This window comes from Trachymyrmex cornetzi, unplaced genomic scaffold, assembly GCF_001594075.2.
Source record: "Trachymyrmex cornetzi isolate Tcor2-1 unplaced genomic scaffold, Tcor1.1 scaffold444, whole genome shotgun sequence".
In the NCBI taxonomy this organism is placed as follows: Eukaryota; Metazoa; Arthropoda; class Insecta; order Hymenoptera; family Formicidae; genus Trachymyrmex; species Trachymyrmex cornetzi.
The window spans coordinates 17,975-32,822 of record NW_017299223.1 but is presented as its reverse complement, the minus strand read 5'-3'; the positions used below and the strand labels follow the sequence as shown (position 1 = coordinate 32,822).

Sequence of the window (14,848 nt, the reverse complement as noted above, 5' to 3'; positions counted from 1 at the left end):
ACATGCCACGTAATTGACTACGACGTGAAGTTCATATAGGATCAACATGAAAGAGTGTATCGAAACTGTTGACGCAAACTATAAATCGCAAATATTTTATATTATACAAACAACATGCCGGATGTTTTGTGACTAAATATTAATAAAAACAGTCTCTCTCTGGAAACTAACAGAAAAATATTTGATATTTGTGACTATAATTATATAATTAAGAGCTGCATTTTTTACTGCTAATTAATGTTAATAATAATAATTATATTTACAATTCTATTAAATATTTAAATATACATATGTATATATTTGGTTAAAAAATGATTATAAATTATAGTTAAATTATAGTTAAATTGTAATCATTTTTTTTCAATATACCTACTACGCAGATACTCAAAACAGTAAAATGACGGCAATAATTTATGTAAAATTTATGTGAATTTTTTATATAAACATGTACGTATATTTATTACATAAACATGCATATTATTATACGTATTACACAGAATTTATCCCGATATATATGGTCTGTTTTCTGTTCCTGCACTAGACTGTTCTAGAACTCTCTTTCTCGCTTTAAACAAATATCAAACGTATATCTTTCTCACTTTAAGTTCCAAAAGTTCAGCCACAGAAAACAGACCTAAAGACTAAAACTTAAATTCAAAATTACATAAACATGTGAAAGTGTAAGTAGGTGCGAAAAAAACGGTATTCTCTATATTCTCTAAATTCTCTTATTAGACGCCGCGTGATTTATTTGCGTACGTGTTCGCTTCGTGTAACTACAGGGCAAATTCCAACATAATGATTTAGGTCGTGTGCTGCCAGCTGAGCGGGCTGCGCAGACTGCGCTGCATGCACTCGTTTTCGAGAGTAGAGTAGACTGTAGAGTAGAGGCTAGAGCCTGCAGAGCGCGGACACGCCGACACGACACGACAGTACTGTATCGAATGTCGTTGGTCGTGATATGCAAAAGTAAATTGTCGCTTGTTGATGATACACGTTTAGCGATTCGAAATTATTACACTTTCCACGTTTTACGAAACATTTTAGACAAAATGTCTTATCAATTGTATAGAAACACAACGTTAGGAAACACATTGCAAGAGAGCCTTGACGAGCTGATACAGGTGAATACATATTGATGTAAAACATAGGTTAGATTTAGCATTTTAGGCGGTATAGGAAGAAAAAAATAATTTGTTTCAAGTAAACGATAACATAATTTGCACTAGCTAAATTTATCATTTACATATGAGGTGCAGACTTTCAAAATACGTTTTATCCAAAATTTATAATTTTCAGCAAATGAGAAAGAAATAAGCCATAAGGAAACCATGCGTTTTCTTACAGAAAATAACAATTTTCCAATCAGTAATATGTAAAATATTAAACAAAATTGCTAAACTATTTTTAATAATGTTAAACAAATGCATTTTGTTTGTCTCTAATTAAAGGACATAATGCACTTAGAATGTTTAGACTTTTCAACACATAAATTGATGGTGAAAAAATACTTTCAGAATATTACAGAGTAGCTTAAAATATGAGTCTTTCACAACACTAAACACTATACCATCTCTAACTTACAAAACGAAATTTTTGACAAAATACATTTTAGAAGTCTGCTCCTCGTATAATAAATTTCATTTATGTTATAAGATCAAAAAGGTAATAAGTAATTCTTACAATAGATTCTGATGTATGTATTTTTTATGCAACTAAAATACATCTGTATTATATCTAATAATGAGATGATACATATTTCAGTATGGACAAATAACGCCTCAGCTTGCAATAAAAGTATTGTTACAATTTGACAAAGCTATTAATCAAGCTCTTGCAACGAGAGTTAAGTCAAGACTTACATTTAAGGTAAATTTCTTCAGTATTTATATAATTTTCTTTGCTTGACTTTATTATTACATTTAGAAAAAGTCTGATTTAAATGAATTAACTTACAGGCTGGCAAATTGAACACATATAGATTTTGTGATAATGTTTGGACTTTTATGCTAAATGATGTTGAATTCCGTGAGGTTCAAGAAGTAGCAATAGTAGATAAAGTAAAAATTGTTGCTTGCGATGGAAAAAGTAAGTATTAATGCTAAAATATAGCCTAATGTATTATGTATCTTTGCCTATACTTTAACTTTGTAAGTACTTCAAGTAATTCAAATTAATTATTAAACAGACAATTTATAGTTTTCTATCACATTGTTTACTAATTTTTATTACTGTTCAGAATAAATTTTATAATATAAATATTCTTTTTAGCATTGGATGCAGATGGAGCAGCAAAACGATAACAAATTTAACATGTTATAAATGCATGGGAAATCTTTCTTTATATTGTCAAAACAACTTTTTTGTGACAAATAACAAGGCAAATAAGTCAAAATAATGTAAAAATAGATATATACTTTTTCCCAGTAAACATTTAACTACCGGCAGCTATATAGTAATATATATTAAAAATATAATTTTTGTAACTGGATAAAACCAATATTTAACTTGCATAATAACAATGCTTTTACTTGCCTATTTTTGATTTACGTATACAAAAGAATTTAATATCAAAATATTTTAATTAATATTAAAATATAAAAGATATGTCTTGTTAGAAGTTTCTATATAAATTTGAACACATTCAAAAAGGGCATTATTATTATTACTATTATTATTAATATATGTGGACAGGTGTTAAGATTATTTTATAATTAAATGATTTCACATATATATGAAGAATGAGGAAGAAGATAAGAATGCATGATTAACTTACAATAATTTATTAATAAGCAAATACATTAAGTTTGTTATAAAAAGTAATGTACCTATACTTGTTATTGTAAGTACTGTGCTTTCTCTGATATTTCTATTATGTGGCATGGAGTTCAATAAATAAAGTATAATTATATTCAGAATATATTGACCATCTAGAAAGAAGCAAGGCACAATATTAATGATTGCTAACCCTGCTGAAAATACTGTAATATATTTGCAAAGTAGCGCAAAGGACTCTGGTAATTCAGGATATAGGAAAGAATATTTTGGCACCCAATCCGATACATCAACAGTCCTGTAAACGTCTGCTGGATGACCAAAGAATAATACATCCTTGCCTATTTTTCTTTTTATTTGTATAATCTGCAGTTTTAAATTGTTTTAGAAAAATTTGTAATGATTTTGAAAATCTATTTAATATAGAGGATAAGTTATATTTTCTGTCTCTACTCACCTTTGTGACATTGTCTAAAGAAGGTTTCATACAATGAGTATCGTGAGATAAACACTCGTGACTAGCTTGACAGAAATTTTGTGACTGATTAAGCATCATCCTTACTGGAAGGCAAGAATGCGGAGGTAAGTGAAGAGGAGCAGTTTGCGGTCCTTCAATATATTCAAAACATAGATTGCCATTTATTTCACTGTCAGTTGTACAACAATTCACAGCACCGTTTGTTTTCTGTTTAGCTGGTACTGACTCATCATAATCCTAAAAAATATCAATGTTGTAACAAAGTTGTAAGAATTGAAACTGACAATAATACAAATACTAGACGCTAAACAATGAAATCATGAACATATGTGAATATCTCTTAAGGAGATTACCTGAACAAATGATTGCTTAACACAATAGCCAGGAGCAGAATGTTGTACTGCTTGCAGCATACAATCGTACCAATCCTCACTGTGCTTTACAGGACAATTATTTAATTTGTATATTACATCATATTCCAAAAGACCAGTTGGTCCTAATATAGGTGAATTCTACAACGAAAAAATATAATACAATAGAAATATATTTTAATAAAATATTTTTTCGTCACTTACAGGTAAAATAGTTTTTACATAAACCCCAGAGCTAATATTATAAAGTGGTGCCCATAGCCATGTAGAAAAAACAAGAATTGCTGCAGCTATTGTAGCAAGAATAATATTATGCCAAATTCCTGCGCACGCAATACGTAGCTGATTTCTTAATGGCAATGCAACTAATTGTTCATTGCTTATATGCACGTAAGCTATTGGAATGGTGAAAACAATCACAATTCCTAAACCAAACAACTGTACATCCTCTCTCGCTGCAGCAAGAGCATGCCCTAGTTCATGAAATATACTACATATTGCTAGTGTTGTTACATAATAGCCAATTTCATTGAAAGGAATATCCACGCCTGGTAACTAAAACATAAAATTATGAAATTAAATTGCACAAAAAGTAGAGAAATTAATAAAAGGTTTTAAAAACCTCTCTCTTTTCTCTATATTATACTAGGATTAAGTAATTGTGTATTAATATCATATTCTAATGTATTACTATAGTAAAATGTATAAATCATATAAATTAGTTCTTTATTTTACTAGTTCTTAAACTAGTTAAATATCGGCTAGTTTACATCTATAAAATCTCTTATATAGTAAAGATTATTTAAAAATATCTGATCTCCTTAAATATCTTAATTTCTATAATCCTACCATGGGTTCTAATATAGCTCCTGAGCTGGTATCGCTTGAAGATCCAGCTAGCCACATGTTAAATGTCATCTTCAAAATAATGATAACAGCTATCGGCAAGAGTATAATGCTTATAATGACACCAGCATTGAACCAAGCGATCCAGAATCTGGAGCAATCCAATCCCAATTTTATTATTTTGCGATTGAAAGCAGTTGTAAACCATTTCACTCTCAATATCTGTATCTCCAAACCAGTATTTTCTAGGAAGTAGAGGTATGGAAAATGTGAACAGGACTGAAAAACATATCACAAGTTATCCTTACTGTGATAAACTTATAATTTATATTATGAAATTGTGTGTGTGTGAGATTAATAACAAGAATTTTATGACAGAAAACGTAGATATTAATGACAATTAATAATTTCTTGAATCCGAAGAAACTTTGCTGATGTATTAAAACGTTATTTCGTTCTAAAGGGTCTTTTGCATCCAGCATGAAGCAAGAGTCAAAACGTCATAAGATAATTACATGATTTACCTTAAAAAGCGTATCAAAAAAAAATAATGAGCAATGTATCAGGGCTATCGCAATTAACACGCTCAAGGCATCCATTTTTCAGTTTATTTCAATTTGGATCTCGGATGCCGGCCTCTCATAATTACATCGCTACGTTTCGCTAAAATGTTATTGAAAGTCACACACACAAGCACCGATTTTCATACAAGCACTCTTTTTCCTACATTCTCCTAGACGCTAATGCGTGGTCTACTAGTCTACGTACAAAGTAATAGATGAGACTGTAAGAGCAAGAAATTGACCAATCATAGTCCAATGTGAGAAGAATAATCGACTGTGATTGGTCAATTTCTTACTCTTAAGCCAGATGTCCACGATGCTAGAAATCGATCCAAGATCTTGGACAGAAAAAAAATTAACAAATCATATTTAAACAATTTGATCACATTGCGATTGGTCAATTATTTCTTCATCCGAGGTCTTGGACCGATTTCGAGCATCGTGGATATAAGGCTTTACAGCCCTCATTCGTTACTGCTACTGCCATTGTAGACTACGCATTACATATTCGATAATTACATCCCTATTAGATATCACGTTGCGGAATCTGACGATTTTCTCACAATAATAAACAATTAGATCCTCATCAAATACCGTTTCGGTCACTGCAAATTCTCCCTATTTTCAGCGCAAACCTTATGTTAAAATTTGTTAATTGGCTAATTTAGCCAAAATACATTTACAATTTGGCATCCGCAAAGGAGATTGATTAATTATCATTTTTACGCCTTTTGAAGTTGGAGTCCAAAATTGCAAAAAACTTCGTCCATTTTATACATAGATTTGGATTCCTGGCATGCAGAAATAAGCAGTCCGTCAAATTACAGAGTAGATTAAAACTTAAAACTGCGTAAATGCCAACTACAGTGCCAGATCAATGTTACGATTAATTACAACTTACAACCCATATCACAATATATGATCCAACATGAGATATTAATTTTGCTACTTATGCTTGCAAAATGCTCTTAATCAACTTATAGTCTTTTATCTTTTATTACGTAATAAAAAATACTTCTGGATCTTTTTTTTTCATCTTTCTCCTTCGAACACACACGATTTATTTCTGCGTCCAGGGCATTTCTTCGCAGTGCCGTCACTGCAGCACAATGACGGCACATGTAAGAATATAACGCCCGCACTGTAGATTGCTGTGCTCACGCTATGTCACACATGAATACTTTCTAAGAATGTCAATGACATTCTTTAGCTTTGATAGCTCTGATGATGAGCAACCGGTCGAATAGAGCGATATCTTTAAAATACCAGAACTGTTTTCTGCAGAGGTTTGAGGATTTAAGAGAGTATTTAATTTTTAATACTTTTATTATATATATTATATATATTATCTACAAAATAGAATACAATTGATAAGTGTAAGCCAAAATGGGCAAAGTTTTTTCTTCTGAAATTTTGCATTTTTGCAACAATTCGCATAGGGAATTTGGCACACGAATGTATATGCGGCTCCAGACGCTCCAGCGCCTCCAGTCCAGTGCTTTAGTAATAGAGACGGCACTGAATCGAATATCGTCGTGACATATCTTGATGCGTCTTTCCACGCGTTTACTGGCTGATAGCTATCACTTTCACGCTGATTGTGTTAAATTGCAACTTAACATATATTTGCAATCAAATATTGTTCTGTACGCGACGCAACATTATTTTCATTATATATATATATATATATAAAACATGTCAGATCTTATAGAGAATCAAGTTCAATTACTGCTTGCTGGACAAGCATTAGAAAATGACATATGCAATGTACATACTCTCGCAAGTGACACAACAGGTATGTCTGATACCTTCGCACTGCAATCGCTTTTACAATGTTCTTGTATGATGCCGTACTTTTTTCTTTCTTTCCTTCGAAAAGAGAAAATTTTGATATAACTAATGTATAACATTGCAGGTGCAAAATCAGGTCAACTAACAGCACATATTCCCATTTGCTTGAAAACAGTAACATACATAGTTGCCGCTGTTGTCATAAATGACCAAGGGGAAGTGTTAATGATACAAGAAGCTAAAGCTTCTTGTACTGGAAAATGGTACTTACCAGCCGGTAGAGTGGAAAAAAATGAAAATCTTATAAGTGCTGTGAAAAGAGAAGTCTTGGAAGAGACAGGTCTGGTGATAGCGCCAACAACTCTGATACTGGTAGAATGCGCGAATGGTACATGGTTTCGTTTTGTTTTTACCGGGGATATAGTCGGCGGTACTCTAAAGACACCCGATCAGGCAAATGAGGAATCGCTACAAGCATGCTGGGTACGAAACATAAATGACTTGCCATTAAGATCTAACGATATAATATATCTCTTAGACCGGGGTAAAAGTTATGTTTCAAATAAAACTATTCCCCAACATCCTCATTTGATGCCTGTGACCAAATCACACACAAAATTATTGTTGAGATTAATAGTTACATCTAAAAAGAGAGCAACGTAAGTATTATACAACATTTGTATTAATATCTAACAGAATTACAATTATATTGTTAAAATATATATTATATATATATATATGTATATATATATATAGTATATCTATAATGTAATTATTTTTATATAAACTTTGTTAATAGGAACAGATTACATGTGCTATCCAATACTGAACAATACAATCCACCGATTTGTGAACTTAATCCAAATCGTAGTTTACTGTCTATTTTGCATAGTTTTATGACTGTGAGTGTATTAGGAAAGCATTAGATATTTTATGAAATATATAAGTATTAATGAACTATTAAGTATCAAATATATACAATATATTGTATATATTTTGCAATGAAAAATGTTTTTAAAACTAAAAAATCTAATCTGGTTGCAAAAACATTTTTTTTACATTAATAATAATAAATTGCATATAAATTATCATTCACAAAATATATATATTTACTATATACAATATAATATGTATATTTGAGAAAAACATAATTGAAAGCTTTTGTTACGAATGTATATATTCAGGTAATTTTTTTTTTTTAAGGAAATATTTGGAAACGATGTACCACAGCATAAACCACATGGTTTATTGTCTGTAGAATTTAGCGGTGGACAAGAAGGTGATGGTCTGTGTTTAACACTATTGGTATCCTTCAAGTTACCATTGGAAGACGTGCCTGTAACTGGAAAATATATTTGGTACGAGCTTTCTGAAAACGTAGCAGAATCTCTTGCAGCTCGTCTACCACGAAATATGACTGTCCCTTTGAAAGTCGTACGTTAATTGTATACAAATGTTTTATTAAGCAATTATTTTGTTTGATGAAAATGAATGGTATAAGATACAGGAGAATATAATATACAGTAATTTTTTTACTAAAATCAAGTTTATAATGTTAACATTGTAATATCCTAGTCTACACCAATGACTTTATAACAGATATTAATACATGACAGATAACACATTTTATATTCTTAACTAATATAAATAAGCTATATATAATGTTATTATATTTAGCTTATATATATATATATGCACTTTATGAAAAAGAAACTAAAGTATTAATCATAAAATAATATAACACATTGGAATTAAATTTTTCTTCTTAAAAGTTTAATTTATTCCTAGTATAAATTATAAATTATAATGTATTAAGCAATATAATAATAGTATGATACTATAAAAATTTCACATAGTATATTCATTATATGTATATATATTTGAAATTTAAAATTGATAATTTAAATTATAGATCATTATGTATATATGTATAATTGTAACTATAAAAAGAAATTATTAAAAATCAAGTTCATAAGTTCGTTAAAAAATTTATTATTGAACATTACATAAAAAAATATTTAGAATCGTTAGATTTGAAATTTTATATTTGTGCATATATGCGATTAAAAATTACAGTCTTTTACATATCTTGTTTATGCAAATTATATCACTCAATCAATATCTGTTATATACAATGTAAAAAATTGAAAGTAAAGATAATTTATTAAAATAAAGTTCAGTAACAATAAGAATTAAATATAAAAGTAAGGCTAATAAAAATTTTAACGAGCAATTTATCGCTTATTAGATATCTTAAATTGCACATATGAGCTCAAAATAAGATACAAATTATATTTTTATTATTTTTATACATGTTATGCTTTGTATACTCAAAGTATATAATAATAATTATAATAACTTATTTAATTTTCAAGGGTTATTTAAGTCTGATATTATTGATTATAACATACTTGTATAAACACAAATAATTGAACAAGAAATATAGAACATGTTATTTATATATAAATAAATGGTAGACATTTTTTAAATAAAAGTATTGTTTCTACTGTCCTCTCATATCCTATTTTAGTAACTCAAAAACATCACAGATCATTATAATCATTTACCACTTGATCTTAAATAAATCTACATAAAATACGCAAGTTTATAATTTTATATACATATAATGTTATATTTAGGAAGACCATCATATAATTACACAAAGAAAATGAAAGCTATTGTTGTCTTTGTCAGTAAAAAATTGCTTGTTTGTAAATAGAGCATTAAATGAAAAAATACTAAGGACATTTAAAAAATCCTTAATGTGCGGGATATTGTGTGTAATTTATTACAAATTAATATCATCAAATCAGGAAACTTTTTGATAACAGTTCGAAAAGATCACTTAAAACCGAAAAAATTAATTTTACATTTTGAAAAAGTCATATATGACAGATACATACTTTCTTATCATTAAGGTATCAAGAATTTGAGTTTTCAATTTTTTATCTAATTATTGACAGTATCAATTTGTAACAAATTATATTCTCATCCTGCATGATAATAATGTATACCTTCAACTAGTAGACGTTAATCTTCCCATTGTATTTAATACAGTGTCTTCTGTACTTTCATTCTTTATAGGAACCACATTACTAGTATTATGCATTAATTTAATGTCATCATTGAGCGTTAAAGATACATTATTTAAATAATTTGAAGAAGCAGTAATATTAACATTTGCAGTACTAGTATGCAGTACGTGCTTTTGATTGTTTTCACAATCAGTTGGATTTGTGTCCGTATTTACAGGATGTTTTTTCATATGAGTTGTTAAATTACCACTGTGATGGAATTCCTTTCCACAAATTTTACATTGAAATGGCTTAATTCCGGAATGTATCCTCTCGTGTATCGACAAATTACCACTGTGCCTAAATTCTTTACCACACACATTACATTTGTAGGGCTTTACACCCGAATGAGTTCTTAAGTGAGTGGAGAGATTTCCACTATGGCTAAACATTTTTCCACATATCTGACAACCATATGGGCGTTCACCAGAATGCGTTCTCATGTGTATAGCCAAGTTTCCACTGTGTGTAAAACACTTTTCACATTGACTGCATTTATACGGCCTGTCTCCATTATGCGTTCTCATATGAATAAATAAATTGCTTTTGTGTCCAAATTCCTTGAAGCAAATCTCACATTGACATTTTAATTTTTTTCCTGTACTAGATTCCGTAGAACTTTTGGATGGCCTCCCAAGACGATTGTTTTTTACAGTCAGCGATTGTGCTGTTAACGTTTGACTAATATTTCCTATATTCTGCAAATCCTGTACAGGCTGTGACTGTTTGTTTTCTTGAACTATGACAACATTACTTATACTCAGAGAATCACACTGGTTATTTGTCTGTATTTGATTGTTGCCATCCTCTTGATCAACTGAAAGGAATATGCCATTTTGCATATATGATAAACTATCAGCTTCCTAGAACAAAAATATATAAACTTAATATAAAAAAACTAAGTAAAATTACTTGCCAAGTTGTTAAATGCAAGTTGTTTACAATACTGTAAATATTTACTTCTGCTCGGAACATAGCCTGTTGATCATGAATTTCATTTTTCGCAGGTACCTCGTTTGATAACTGCGTTTGTTCCCAAAATTGAGACAACTGACGGTGCTTATACTCAATATCTTGATTAATAAAAGGATACAAGGAACTATCTGAGCTGTTAATTTTATTACTTGCGTTTACATCCTCTATGGTTGTACATTCGTGCTTTATTTGTATAGGACTAAACATCTGTAAAATACAGAAAACAAACAAAATGTTATATATACAGAATGTTATACATTCATATCAGCGCACTACAGTGAAATGCCATATAAGTCCATTTGCCCCTATATAATTACAATTGATATTCAAAGTATTAAAGTCATAATCGTCATACACTAACACTTTCATTTGAAGAATTGTCAATAAGGGCCTCGGCCTGGAAAATATCAGTTGCTAAATTTCGTAGTTCTAGTGAACTTGCGTGTCATAATTGTTACACACTTCTTACTCAATAAACGCGATAATATATACATACGAGACTTTTTGTAAGCTCACATTGCTAACAAGAATCTTTAATCCCTTTGTCTCAAAGCCATTATTTAATTATATATCTAAACGCCACCTATATGATTCAAACGGAAGGAACAAAGCCCCAGACACAAGGTGCGTTCCGAGTTAAAGGTGCCATTACATGCAAGCGTCGAGCATCTGCGCAGAAGTTTGAATCTCAAGACTAGGGATGTTCGATATTTTCAATTGTATTGATATTCGTATTAATACTGTATTAAAACTAAATGCATTGATACAGGTAATATATCGGACAAAAAATATCAATACAGCAAATATCGAATATATCGATACAAAATATAAGGTGTGATCACTGTGTTCCACTTAACGCTGCAAACACTTCGTTGATCAATCAGAAGAAAGAATTTTACGAATTGACCAATCAAAGAATGCTCCAAAGCGAGGTGATCCCGATTGATCACGTCTCGATTGGACACCACCAATCACAGCGACCGGTGCTTGGGAGCTTTGTAGTCTCAAGCGCTGTGAGTAGCTCATGTCCAATTGAGCCGTGTCCAACTGGGTGCCACCCCTCCAAAGCATTTGTAGCGAGACTTCGACTACAGCCTAAAGCCTTGTGTCCACGATGCTAGAAATCGGTCCGAGACCTCAAATGAAAAAAGAATTGACCAATCGCAATGGTCATGTGATCAAATTATTCAAATGTGATTTGTTAATTTTTTCTCTGGCCGAGATCTCGGATCGATTTCTAGCATCGTGAACATCGGGCTTAATGCCCGTGTCACACTACGGATTGCGAACGCGGATCGGATTGGGATTGCGGATCGTCGGATTTGGATTCTTCGTTCACACTACGGACCATGGTACGGACTACGGATTCAATTTGTAACATATGCTGTATCGCAAATGTAGTGTCGTCGACGTTTGCTGTGTACATTCTCTCTCGATAAAACGGTTTTAAAAGTTGCGTCCCGAAATTTGGGACCCATTGTATGAGTTATGATGAGCACAGATAACCTAACCACACAAACGATGCTTATTCATCCATCATAAATGAGTCACGTGACCAAACTCGATGTTTTATTGGCTTGGATTACGATTACGGATCGCAAAAATAGAGAGCCATCTATTCTGTAATCTACAATCCGGATCCGAAACTGCCTTGTCTTGATTGGCTGAGTTCCGATCTGCGATCCGCAATCCCAATCCGATCCGCGTTCGCAATCCGTAGTGTGACACGGGCATAAGGATGGACTATGGATTCCGGCCTAAAAAGTCTGTTCTGTATTCCTGCACTATCTGAACTGGTGCACATAGTGCAATAAGTTAAAGTTGATTAAATATACATTTGTTTTGGGTGTTTACGATAGATATTTATATCTAACATATACATATCAATTACTACGTTTACACGGCACGCTTTATGCCGAAGTTATTACATCGATGTTATGAAACTGACCAATCACAGTCAGTCCATTTTTCAGAGGAACAGCTATGATTGGCCAGTTTCATAACATCGATGTTATAACTTAGGCGTAAAGCATGCCGTGTAAACGTAGTATATGGTGTTTACGTGAAGTAATTGAATCTCTAAATCGAATTGAACAGTGGTACTCAATCCGATTTAGAGATTCGATTACTTCACGTAAACACCCTTTTGTTTCAACTTATTGCACTGTTCATACAATACAGGAATAAAGAACAGACCTAAGATCAATAGTCAATAAACGCGAATCCGAGACTCTGCCTACAGAAGGTGCGTTCGGGGAGACGCTATTAGCGCTATTTCTGTCATTCTATCCTTGTTTTACGTCTAATAAACAACAATGATAGAATAACAGAAGTAAAGGTAAGAGCACAAAGATTGCCGTAACCCCGGATCTACAATAGGGTTTTAAGCCTTAAGCCATAAGAAATGGGCGAATCACAGTCGCTTATTCTTCTCGGATTCGACTGTAATTGGTCAGTTTCTTACGGCATAAGGCATAAAACACCTATTGTAGATCCGGACTAAGGGCTATCCCACATGAAATGCATAACAGAGCATAAGCATAACATAAGGCCGCTAAACCAATGAGCATCTTATGTAAATCAATATGGCGACATTATGCTAGATGCTCATTGGTCCAGCAGTCTTATGTTATGCTTATGCTCTGTTATGCATTTCATGTGTGAAGCCCTTAACGCTTTACGGCAGTCTTAGAGCCCAGACACAAGCTTTTGCATAACGCATAACGCATAACGCATAGTGCATAAGCGAATCAACTAATCAGAAGCTTTCCTTTCCTCTCATTCCATGGAAAAGAAGAATTTCGATTGGTTGATTCCATTATGCACTATGTATTATGCGTTATGCAAGAGTGTGTGCTGCGGCCATTAGGGTGCCGTCACATGCGGCGTAACCTGCGTAAGCGTAACCTGCGTATTCTAGTAATTTACTAGAATACGTTATTTTTTATTTACTAGAATACGCCATTCTGAAAGCCCGCATTCACATTGAGCGTATTTCGCGGAATATTAGAGAAATGCGGAACAAATGCAACCAATTGCTGATTAGAATTTCTGTTGTACACTCTAACAGAAATGCTAAATGAATTTACGATTGGTTTTCGTAACCTACGCATCTCGAAAAGTACGCCTCATGGGGAATCGGTACCCATCGCGTATATATGAGCGAATGATCGAATAAATTATTAAAATCTGAAAATTTCTGCCTTGACACAAGGCAGGAATTTCCATTATTTTGTTCTGTTTTCAATATCTGGGGACACGGTGGGTGGCATCCAGTTGAATACGGCTCAATTGGACACGAGCCACTCACAGCGCTTGAGACTACAAAGCTCCTAAGCACCGGTCGCTGTGATTGGTGGTGTCCAATCGAGACGTGATCAATTGGGATCACCCCCACTATACACATACTGCACCAAAGACATAAGGGGTTTGTATTTTTTCTCTGTACTGCTTGCACTAGTTCAAGAAGTGTACACTACATCGTTCTTTTTAGGCCTGTTCTTTTTGGCTGAACTTTTGCACCAGTTTATCTTTCTTCCTCTTCTTTACTCCTGGAGAGAAAAGGAAGAAAGATGAACTGGTACAAAAGTTCAGCCAAAAAGAACAGGCCTTTTGTGTACACTGTAACAAAATGACGTCATGTACTCTGTTCTTTTTCGAGGTGTAGCGATACTCAGTGCAAGAGTTCACTGTACTGCTTGCACCAGGTCTTTAGGCGTCGTCTACAATACACGGAGTAAGAAGTAAGAGTAAGAAATTGATCAATCACAGTCGATTATTCTTCTCACATTCGACTGTGATTGGTCAATTTCTTACTCTTACTTCCTACTCCGTGTATTGTAGACGGGTCTTAAGCAAGTGGTCAATTTCTTACTCTTACAACCTAATCCACTACTGCTACTGTCATTGTAGACCACGCATAACGGTGTAGTACAATATGGCAGCCCGCATGTGAGGATTTTAACCTTTTTCTTT

At 32.4% G+C, this 14,848-nt stretch overlaps 4 protein-coding genes across 7 annotated transcripts; 2 read left to right on the top strand and 2 right to left on the bottom strand.

Annotated features, from left to right (window-relative positions):
* Positions 1-880: 880 nt before the first annotated feature.
* TfIIA-S (general transcription factor IIA subunit 2) lies at positions 881-2,507 on the top strand. The gene is made up of 4 exons (XM_018513008.1): positions 881-1,124; positions 1,765-1,869; positions 1,959-2,088; positions 2,272-2,507. The coding sequence occupies exons 1-4, from the start codon at positions 945-947 to the stop codon at positions 2,301-2,303; spliced, it is 447 nt and encodes a 148-aa protein (XP_018368510.1). The 5' UTR covers positions 881-944; the 3' UTR covers positions 2,304-2,507.
* A 265-nt stretch (positions 2,508-2,772) lies between these two features.
* Positions 2,773-5,307, bottom strand: S2P (membrane-bound transcription factor site-2 protease). Its single transcript, XM_018513007.1, has 6 exons — positions 4,995-5,307; positions 4,474-4,749; positions 3,829-4,179; positions 3,607-3,765; positions 3,233-3,490; positions 2,773-3,141 (listed from the first exon to the last, which is right to left on the bottom strand). Exons 1-6 carry the CDS (start codon positions 5,067-5,069, stop codon positions 2,773-2,775), a joined length of 1,488 nt encoding a protein of 495 aa, XP_018368509.1. The 5' UTR covers positions 5,070-5,307.
* A 1,112-nt stretch (positions 5,308-6,419) lies between these two features.
* On the top strand, positions 6,420-8,371 carry LOC108764673 (8-oxo-dGDP phosphatase NUDT18). The gene is made up of 4 exons (XM_018513014.1): positions 6,420-6,828; positions 6,949-7,483; positions 7,624-7,726; positions 8,028-8,371. The coding sequence occupies exons 1-4, from the start codon at positions 6,729-6,731 to the stop codon at positions 8,265-8,267; spliced, it is 978 nt and encodes a 325-aa protein (XP_018368516.1). The 5' UTR covers positions 6,420-6,728; the 3' UTR covers positions 8,268-8,371.
* A 1,354-nt stretch (positions 8,372-9,725) lies between these two features.
* Positions 9,726-11,446, bottom strand: LOC108764672 (zinc finger protein 32). 4 transcript variants are annotated; one of them, XM_018513012.1, is made up of 4 exons: positions 11,336-11,446; positions 11,235-11,270; positions 10,859-11,080; positions 9,726-10,761 (listed from the first exon to the last, which is right to left on the bottom strand). In XM_018513012.1, the coding sequence occupies exons 3-4, from the start codon at positions 11,078-11,080 to the stop codon at positions 9,841-9,843; spliced, it is 1,143 nt and encodes a 380-aa protein (XP_018368514.1). In that variant the 5' UTR covers positions 11,235-11,270; positions 11,336-11,446; the 3' UTR covers positions 9,726-9,840. The 4 variants fall into 4 exon arrangements, with proteins under 4 accessions (XP_018368514.1, XP_018368513.1, XP_018368512.1 ...); XM_018513011.1 differs by having other exon boundaries at positions 11,229-11,446; XM_018513010.1 differs by having other exon boundaries at positions 11,235-11,446.
* Between the last annotated feature and the right edge of the window lie 3,402 nt (positions 11,447-14,848).

What these genes read in the sequence shown, in the direction of transcription:
- TfIIA-S (XM_018513008.1), top strand. Translation starts at nt 945, where the DNA reads ATGTCGTTGGTCGTGATATGCAAAAGTAAATTGTCGCTTGTTGATGAT. An exon ending in AGTCAAGACTTACATTTAAG is followed by an intron (nt 1,870 to 1,958) that starts GTAAATTTCTTC and finishes ATTAACTTACAG; the next exon opens with GCTGGCAAATTGAACACATA. An exon ending in TGTTGCTTGCGATGGAAAAA is followed by an intron (nt 2,089 to 2,271) that starts GTAAGTATTAAT and finishes TATTCTTTTTAG; the next exon opens with CATTGGATGCAGATGGAGCA.
- S2P (XM_018513007.1), bottom strand. Translation starts at nt 5,069, where the DNA reads ATGGATGCCTTGAGCGTGTTAATTGCGATAGCCCTGATACATTGCTCA. An exon ending in TTTTTGATACGCTTTTTAAG is followed by an intron (nt 4,750 to 4,994) that starts GTAAATCATGTA and finishes TATGTTTTTCAG; the next exon opens with TCCTGTTCACATTTTCCATA. An exon ending in GAGCTATATTAGAACCCATG is followed by an intron (nt 4,180 to 4,473) that starts GTAGGATTATAG and finishes TTTATGTTTTAG; the next exon opens with TTACCAGGCGTGGATATTCC.
- LOC108764673 (XM_018513014.1), top strand. Translation starts at nt 6,729, where the DNA reads ATGTCAGATCTTATAGAGAATCAAGTTCAATTACTGCTTGCTGGACAA. An exon ending in TCTCGCAAGTGACACAACAG is followed by an intron (nt 6,829 to 6,948) that starts GTATGTCTGATA and finishes ATAACATTGCAG; the next exon opens with GTGCAAAATCAGGTCAACTA. An exon ending in TTTTGCATAGTTTTATGACT is followed by an intron (nt 7,727 to 8,027) that starts GTGAGTGTATTA and finishes TTTTTTTTTAAG; the next exon opens with GAAATATTTGGAAACGATGT.
- LOC108764672 (XM_018513011.1), bottom strand. Translation starts at nt 11,080, where the DNA reads ATGTTTAGTCCTATACAAATAAAGCACGAATGTACAACCATAGAGGAT. An exon ending in AGGCTATGTTCCGAGCAGAA is followed by an intron (nt 10,762 to 10,858) that starts GTAAATATTTAC and finishes TTTTTGTTCTAG; the next exon opens with GAAGCTGATAGTTTATCATA.